The 9434-nt window shown below is 41.5% G+C and overlaps 1 protein-coding gene across 1 annotated transcript; it reads right to left on the bottom strand.

Moving 5' to 3' along the window:
* Window positions 1–177: 177 nt before the first annotated feature.
* On the bottom strand, window positions 178–4712 carry casp10 (caspase 10, apoptosis-related cysteine peptidase). The gene is given in 13 exon segments (XM_037489104.2): window positions 178–833; window positions 836–864; window positions 1413–1911; window positions 2037–2157; window positions 2248–2339; window positions 2432–2497; window positions 2638–2686; window positions 2821–2894; window positions 3090–3219; window positions 3392–3497; window positions 3957–4238; window positions 4339–4421; window positions 4507–4712. Coding segments are annotated over 11 exon segments (1554 nt in total). The 5' UTR covers window positions 4229–4238; window positions 4339–4421; window positions 4507–4712; the 3' UTR covers window positions 178–717.
* Between the last annotated feature and the right edge of the window lie 4722 nt (window positions 4713–9434).

Raw genomic sequence — 9434 nt, 5'->3', positions numbered from 1 at the left:
GGGTCATCTGTGTCCATGTAGTGTTGATCGCCCCCTGCTGGTGAAGCTGTGAAGCTCCTCCCTCAGATTCACAGATCCTTTGTTAAAAACAGGATCTCAATGTAAAAAAATTTACATTCACAAAGACACTGGCTGCTTGCATAGCTGGATAAAATGGATTCATAAACTATTCCAAGTTTAGCCAGAAAATATGTTTTATTTTGTTTGAGGAACAGCTACTAGAGGAGCTGCAGGGAAGAAGACATTCACAATCAAACCAAGGCAAAATGACAAAATAGTTTGACAATGTCAGTGTTTATAAAATCTATTGCATCATTGATAGAAAAGTGCTGTATTTCACTTTGTGTTTCTAATGTGTGACAATTACATTTTTAACAGTGTAAACAATAATATAATACTCATGTTTAAAAGTACATTTAAACTAATGAGATATGATGAATGGGATGTTTTTTGTTGCACTTACACCTGGATCAATCTGAATGATGAACTCAAACAGTTCATTGAAGTCCAACATAAAAACTGTAAATAGAGGGAGTGGTCCTCAGATCTGTCAGCCACACCTCGAGAGGCATCAGCAAGGTGATTGTATGAAGATATGGCTAGTTTAAACTATTTAAAAATTGCCTCCTGACAAAATGCAATTGTAAAAAGTAATGGAAGGTCACAAGGCCGTTGTGTCTTAGGGATCATCTGCCAGCAGGCAGCAGGTGTTTGTCATCAGTGCGGCAGGCTCGGCGGGGGGGCTTTGGGGATCGGAAAGACCACTTTCTTCCTGAGAGAGAAGGCTGGCTGAGGCATCTGCTTTTTTACACCGGTTTCATCGGTCTTCTTACTTTTGTCATGATAGACACAAGGTCACAACCTCTGGGAAAAAAAAAAAGCTATTGTGAGATAGTGAAGTAAAAAAATAAGAAAGACCCAAATAAAAAGATGTTTTCTCATTTCAAACTATTACATATCAAGGTGTTAGAATTGCTTAATTTATTAATAAACATTTTAGAGGTGCTTTGGGTAATTTAAGTAGACATGGAAGTATTAGCAATAAAATATACTATTTTTGCTAAATGGCATCCGTCAGTTTGTATTATCATATTATTGGACTATTATCATTGATGTATTCATATGGAACCTCTGCTTTAATGTTCTAGGGGGAGCTAATTGGAACTATTTCACATAAAATATTTATGTATGTAAAACATACACATGTTTTTATTATCCAAAATCAATCAAAATCAGATTCTGTCAGATGTACGATGTTTCTTACTGAAATGAAATGGGTTGGAAAGATAAAAACAGCATTAAATGGAAATGCTCAACTAATACTCACAACATTTAAACCATGGTTTATATGAATCGCACTGGACTACATTAACCCTCCACCACGACAGCCTCTGACACTCTGCTTCACTTACTTTGGCACCATCTGGACGAGGTTTCGGCACAACGACTCAATAAACCACGTGCCTTCCGTCCTGTGTCTGTAAGCGACAAACGAAGGAACCGTGGCCATTGCGAGCAGAAAGTCTGCTTCGGACGGGATGGAATCGCCAGGTTTAGAAGCGTCGCTGCAAACGGCGCCGCGTTCGGGCCCGTCGGCATAAACGTGGACCGCCCTCTGCTCGCCGCTGCCCTGGCAGGCCTGGATGAAAAACAGCTTGGGTTTTCCTGCCAACGAGGCGCACTTTGACCCCACGAAAGGCTCCTTCAGCTCCTTGATGTCCACGGCGAGGCCGTCCGCGCCGTGGACGCTCCCCTCCTTGCCGTGGCTGAGGACGCAGCACACCAGACAGTCCAGGGGGCCGTGGTCTCTGCTGGCGAGCTCCCGCAACGCCGTCAGCATCTCCTGGGCCTCGCAGTCGCTCATTACCTCCACCTCAAAGCCGAGCCACGAGAACACTTTGTGCAGATGCTCTGGGGAGGGGGGGGGGGGGGGGGAGGGCGACACACACACACGGTTCAAGTTGAATACAAACATAAAGCGACGCGGGGGGGGGCGGGGGGGGCAACCTTTAGCAAAAAATGAAATATATGCTGACCTTCGTCAACCAGGGTCCCGTCCCGCTTTGAGAGACTATTCCCGGGTTTAGTGAAGTTTAAGTTGTTTACTATCAAGCAGATCCCCCTCCTTGCTGCAGTCATGGGATACGTTTCCAAAACCTACGGAGGCGTACAGGCGTAACGGGGATTCAGGGTGACACTTCATCATTTCAGCGCATTTTTAAGCCACGTGCAGTGGTTCAAACAGACCTCAGTGGTTGTGTCTGTCGTCTGGGAGGTCTGTGGTTCAGGGGAGGCCTGGTTGTTTTGGGACGGCATGGCTTCCGCAACCTCTATCTTCACTACGGGAGAGAAGAAAACAAATATGAATCATTTGAATCATTTCAAATGTCTGACAAGTCCTTTCATCACTGCCTGACGCAGACATACTTACAACGATCACTCAGTCTGAGAGAGAGGGGCGCACAGGCGTCTCCGCCATTAAACACACTTGGTGAATCTAACAAAAAGAGGATTCAGATACACTCTACTTAATGAAGGAACCAAATGCAACGTATGCTAAGTGAAAGTGTAATTTTTGCTATACCACAACATTATGTTTCAAAGTTTACCTTAAAGCATCTTAAAACCCTATTTTACCTTGCATTTCAAACGAGCCGGACCTCTCTGCACGTGAAGATTGAGGGACCTTACAACCCACACAGAGAAAACACGTTGAAGTCAGTAACACAACGTTTGTGACTCCATGTTACCGTGGCAACTAACTTTACGATATACGTATATAAACTGAGGAGGGATTCAAAACATCACCAAAGAGCGAACCTGGTTTGGTGCATTAAGGGGCGACAGAGACCACCTTCGACCGGATTCTTGAGTTGCGGGAATGGTGGGAGTTTCTGTTTTTAGAAAATGACACCGGAAAAAAAAAAGAAAAAAAAACGACCTGAGATTTACAGACAGAGTGATCAGCAACTGGTTAAATCAGACTCAGGTGAAATATCAAAAGGGGAGAGGATCGTTTACAGGATCACGGAGCTCATCGGCCTCAGGGTGTGTGCGAGAACGTGTTGTGGGGACATTTCATTACTTACCTGCTTTAAACTGGTAGATTTTGCCTGTCAACATGGGACACACTTTGGAAATGATGGTCTCCAGTAACTCCAGGTTGTTTTCGTGCATGAGGTCTTTGTGCTCCATCTCAAGCCAGATTTCCAGTGTAGACTAAAAGTTAAGCAAATTTATTTTACTATGCGATGCAAACGTTAATGTAGTTTTAGTTTACGGTTAAATAGGAATAAAAGTAAAAATGTTTTTTAGAAGACTTTTAAATTCATGACTTTGGATGGTTGTCTCTACATTATCTGACTGATGAGGTTCAAACATTGACACTCACAACATGTTCTTCCAGTTTTTTACGTGGGAGATAGTCGTGTAACAAGAACTTGACATCTTTCAAGTCAGCATCAGTAAGCTCCTCAGACAGGTTGTAAAGCATCTTCCTGGAAATACAGGGGAAATAATAAATGTAAGTAAGTCAGAGCTAAGCACATTAACGTTTCAATTAGTTGAATCATGAAGGTATCATGACTGACACCTAAATGAGGGGCCTAAATGAGGCTCAGTAAGATTTAGAGGGTGTCAACAAATATTTAGACCGCAATCAGGAATAAGTGTCTTGTGGTAAACAAGTAAACATGTTAAAGAAAACTGTTAAAAATGTAAATTTGTGAGTCTGTAGAAAAAATATTGCAATGTCGTGGAAAGTGCAAGCTCGTACTGTATTTTGGTTACAAGTACAGGTTTGGCACGGATTTCATCTTAAAAGTCACGGCCAAAATTCCTGCTTGCATCTTAACAGCCATATATCCTCTCTACACCCCCCCCCCCCACCACCCTCAACTGTTTCAATTTAGCTTTTGCCCATGGACTATGAACCAGGAAAACAGGTGGAGGTGCACCTGTAGTGTGAGATGTGCCTCGAGGGTTCGGCCGGGAGGTCGACGTCGCGTGTCAGTCGGATGCGTTGGATGATGAGTAGGAGCTCGGTCAGCAGGTTTGGTCGCTCCTCGGAGAGGAGGCCCAGATCCCCCAGACGAGAGAACAGCTCGCTGGCCGACCCCACCCAGCTCGGGTTTCGGCCCAGGACGTCGGTGCAAAGGAATGCTAAAGCTTTTACCTCATCCCCACTGAGGGCCTTCCCTATATCCAAGAGGAGCTTCTGGAAGTGCATTTTCTGTGGCCTTAAAAAAAAAAAAAGAGATACCAAATTACCTCACTCCGATGGTGTGGTTCCTGTTTTCAATGATTTGGCCTGACAGTGAACAGCATGAGGCATCCTACACTTATTTCTCCCCACAGATGTTTATAGCGCTACATTGTATTCTGGATGAGCCGTTTGTTAGCCCTTAGCCAAGTGCTCCAACCTATTCGTGTTTGAGAGAGAAAAAAGGCCTGATAAGATTTCAGCTCGACTTAACTATGAAACCAGACTTAAATGGCGCGGGTTACCTGTCCGGAGGTGAGTTTTCAGCAGGTCCCACTAACTACCGAAGAGGACAGGTGTGATCCTTTCCCCACCTACTCGAGGTATGAAACAAACAGGAAGAAGCCTTCTGAGTCATTTATGTAAGAGCTGTAAAATCTGCGCGTAGACGATGATTTTGCAGTTTGGTTTCTCTCAAAACAACTCCGGGAAACTAGGAAGTGCAAAAGAGAAAGTGAAAGCCGAGCACGTGCCCTTTTTTGGCCGGTGTGGGGGGGGCGGGAGATCTCTTCAGGAAGTGGAACTAGGGCCACGTTGTATGGGTTCAAATCAGTTCACAGTCAAATATTGACGTAGAGGTGTTTCCCGAGCGGCATGTGACACAACAAGCGGGCACGACAATCAAGTCGTAAAACGTCATTTAGTCACGTACCACAAATTTGCTGACTCAGTGTGGTCCACTTGGATCGTCTACTAGGTCAAGGAAAAACTATTTTCGGCCATGATTTGGCTAATTTAATTTATTCCTAAAATGAACAAACAAACAAATCAACATTGCCACATAAAAAAAGTATTACTTTTGATTGTAAAATATCACACATGATATCAAAAATAAACCGTCAAATATATAATCAAATGGTTGATCGCCATTTTGAATCAGTGTGTCAGGTAAACTGCAGGTAACCATAGCAACAAGTTATGCAGTTCCTCGTTCGGTGTTCCCCGTTGACTCACACAACACAAAGGATTTGAAGAAACCACAAAACTTGTTTCAAAGTGGATAACAATTTCTTTTTTCTGGTTGACATTTCCAGGTGTCTTGACCACGTGAGTCCAAGTCATACATCTTATGGAGCATTACCACCAATAAAGTGATTTGTGTAGGCTATATGAAACATTTTATTGAGAGCCACTGATAACTTTTGGATAGAAATACTACATCAAGGAGGCCTGTGACGTTTTTCAGTCTGGAGTAAAACATTATAATCTGAAACTAAACAAACTACTTATAGTAGAGTGTGTTCGATCTGTGTTTGATCTTCAGGGTCTTGATGTGTCCTCTGGGTCTCACTCTGACACTGAACCACACTCGGCTCCTGGATCCCGAGCTTTTCCATGTGAAGGACTCTACAAAAGAGCGACAGACACGCACATAAACACGCACACACACAATTACCTTTCATGCTGATGGTAAAGGGGGATTTGAACTACTTTATCTTCTGGATATCTTGTGAACAATAGACCACTACTTTGGACATATTCACTTGGCCACGAACTTCTGGCACATACTCTTAACAACACGCTTGCACATCCTGCACAAAACTGTACAACTCTCACTATTTCTATTGACACGCACACATATTAGTTACAGACATATACGTTACATTATCTTTATTGTAATGTGTTCTATATTCACTGGACTGTTGAAATACAATAAACTAATTTTTAATTATTTTATTTTTTACCACGAAGAGGAACACCACTTACCATCCGTGATGAGGGAGTGCAAAGCGGGGACGTGCCTGCGCCCCAGCCCGTGGCTCGCGGACAGCACGCAGTCCAGATAGAGGTCCCAGAAGACCCGGGCCAGGTCCCAAAAGAGCGCCGTGTGTTTGCCGTTGTCCGACGACCTGAGGAGCACCATCGTGTCCCAGAAGGCGGGCACGGTGTCGGCGATCCTCGGGGAGCGCATCTCCAGCAGCAGAGCCGAGGAGGAGTCCCAGCACTGCGGGTTCGAGCGCGGGGCCGCGAGCGGGTCCACGTCGGGCGGCTTGCGGCTCTGCAGCGGCGCGGCGCACAGGCAGCTCAGCACGAACACCGTGGCCACAGGTGTGTGCACCAGATCTGGGACCATCTGCAGCGGGGCACACAGCGTCCCGTTGGTCAAGGGTTCGTTCATTAATAGGACTCATGAAGGACTTCGTTTCGCCATATTAGAAGAAAATGACTCGCGTCTTTTACAATTTTTTTTTGGAAATACCATTAAGATTATTTAATGCTGGTGTTGTAATGCGAAGAAATAATAAGAATTCACCGTGCAATCAAAATGATGACACCCCGGCAGATAAGTCCTGTAATTAAATCAACAAACGTAAAGGACACCAAACTATTTGTAGAAAAGATCTGTAATGAATCCCAAAAATAAATATATAGGAACAAATAAAAATAACGAGAATACAAAACTATTATAAAAGTAGTCTTAATAAAGAGCAGTAAGGAAGTTAAATTGACTTACCACCAAAGCTGGGCCGACTATAAGACTGGTGTTGATTGGGGCTTGGTAAATATCTGTTGGGTCCTAATTGACGTCAATGCCCCCCTCCTTTGTGAGCAGTACTTGTGTACTGTGTTTCTAAATACAAAGGTTATAATGCAGTTCTTGCAATAAAGAACAAAATACGTGAGTATTTATTAACACCACTTTGTGAAGATTAGGATTCTTCCCAAGAAAATCTATATGTTTCTTTTGAGTTGAGCTGCTTCAGAGCTCCTGGTGTGAGGCTTTTTCCATCTGAACCAAATTACAATGCAATTGCAATGTTTTTTTTGGCTCTAATAATGGGAAATACATAATTTACACTAAGTCCACGTTCAGAGCATTGATGCAGTGGCAGGTTGCGCTTAATGTATATGCAAAATCTTTTTCAGATAAAATGTCTGCAGAAAACAAAAGCAATCTGAGTCAGAATCTCCTTTCTGTAAAAAAAAACGAGTTGAGTCATGAAAGGTATTTTAGAGAGTGATGCACCAGTTACATTATATGCTTTTACTTAAATGTCACATGCCTGGTCTTAAATGTAATCACCTTTTCAGTGAGAAGCCAACGCTAAAGGTACTGGGAAGGTTCTTACCTATTCATTTTTTCTTCTAATGATAAAAGGAAGCAGACTTCATGATAATTTCCTCTGCAAAGCGTAAATTATAATGATTAAAGGAAAACCATTTTCAGATTCATATTGAAACGCAAAATGTCGTGTTAGGCTGGTTTTAGACTGGAAGAGAAGCAGCAACATACAAATTATTATTAACTAAATGTATTTTTTGGTGATTTAGTTATATGGGAAAAACATTCCTAAAGAGGGGATTTTTTTTCACCACACGTTGCTCATCAAGGTTTCAGATTAATTAACTCATTTGATATCTTAAGTGCGCCATTGTCCCTTTTTTGCAGATAGGTGAGATTTAGGGATTAACATCACCTAATATCACCATGTCCACACATGAATATAACGATACAACAAACACATAACCTGGTCTTGTTTGACCACAACATTCATGCTACAAACCACTTAACTAATGAACATGTTATAGCTTAGTTAAACAGCACAACCACAACAAAAATAATGTAAAATAATAACAATTTGGGGGTTTACAAGGAATTGTTTGACAAACTATATTTCTCACCAAGCTCACATGGAGGGACTGTACATCCATATGTTCCCAGAGTCCCATTTGTACGAAACATCTGTGCTTTATAAAATAACTTGTTTTCTAAATGTTATTGTTAATAGGCCTAAAGTATAACGAATAATAGAATAATAGAAAGAATAATAATAATAGTAATAGTAATAATTATATATGTACTCTTCAAATATATATTTAAGTGTTTTCTACACTAATCCTTTATTTAAATACAGTGGCAAATGGTGGATTTTTCTTTTTAGTAGGGCCAATCAATCAGTTTCAGTAAACATCCCAGTATGATTCAGTACAAAAAAAGGGTATCAAATACTTTGCAGTTAAATATTTAACATTTATTCCAAAAGTTTAACATAATTAGGACAAACAATTCAGTAAATCAATGAAATATATATATATATATATATATATATATATATATTCAGAATGATAACTACCATATTGTAACTATTATAAAATTCATATAATAAATATATTATATAAATAAACAACATAGGATAAATACAGTATATTATAATATAAATATATTTATATAAAATATTTTAGAACATGTTTATGTACATATTGAGATGCACCGATGAACCTAGTTTGTTGGGGAAAGACCCGATCAGAGTGTTGAGGAAAGACCAACTCGCGCCAATATAAGGTGTTAGCATGTGGCTAACTAGCTAGCTAGCTAATCATCCCAGGTGTAGAAGTCTCTACCGAAGCGTCAGCTTCCCTTTCACGCCGGTCCTTTTTCTGATTGTGAGGTCGGGCTGATCTGGGTCCAGCTGTTTTACCTCTAGTTCTTCTCTCGTACCGGGTTCGGGTCAGGTCTTCATGGAAGGACACTGCCGGTGGTCGCTCTTGTTGTGTTGTTTAACGGCGCGTCACGAGACTCGAAGGGCCAGTCCAAATCTCAATGTATTTTAGCCCGCTAAAATAATAATGTCACTCAATAACTTTATCAGTGATTGGATAACTGCTTCGTAGACCCGCCGCTCTGGGTCTAAATGCAACAACAAATATTATAGTTAATCGTAAAAAAAAAAAAAAAGTCACATAAAAATGTTACGCTGATTCGGCGAGAAAAACACCGAGACGTTTGGATAAAATTTGTCAGTAGTTTATTCATCGGTCCAAATGTACATGATGCAGTGAGAGAGGGACACTGGATGAGGAGTAACATGGAGGATTACAACGATGCCAGTGCTACGGCAGCACCTGGAACACACCAACTATCCGCTGGATGGGAAATAATAGCCCTGCACAAGAAAACTGTCCAGGCCTCGATATGTACAGGCACCATACAGTGTGTTTGTGTACGTGCGTGTGCATGTGTGAGATTAAAAATATCAGACCGGATGAAAAAACACACAAAAAATATTTTCAGTTCCACAAATGTAAAAGGGTGCTCTCTTGCTTTTTCATTGTGAATATTAATTCATTGGTTTTTCTACTCCATTCAAAGTTTGAGTACGCTGAAGCAAAGTGAAACTAGACGAAGGTTCGGCCAAATACAAAAGATTGGCTGATTAGCAGAACGTTCTTG

This window comes from Pungitius pungitius, chromosome 10, assembly GCF_949316345.1.
Source record: "Pungitius pungitius chromosome 10, fPunPun2.1, whole genome shotgun sequence".
Lineage (NCBI taxonomy): Eukaryota > Metazoa > Chordata > Actinopteri > Perciformes > Gasterosteidae > Pungitius > Pungitius pungitius.
The sequence above is the reverse complement of the archived record's forward strand: the minus strand, read 5'-3'. Positions and strand labels throughout refer to the sequence as shown.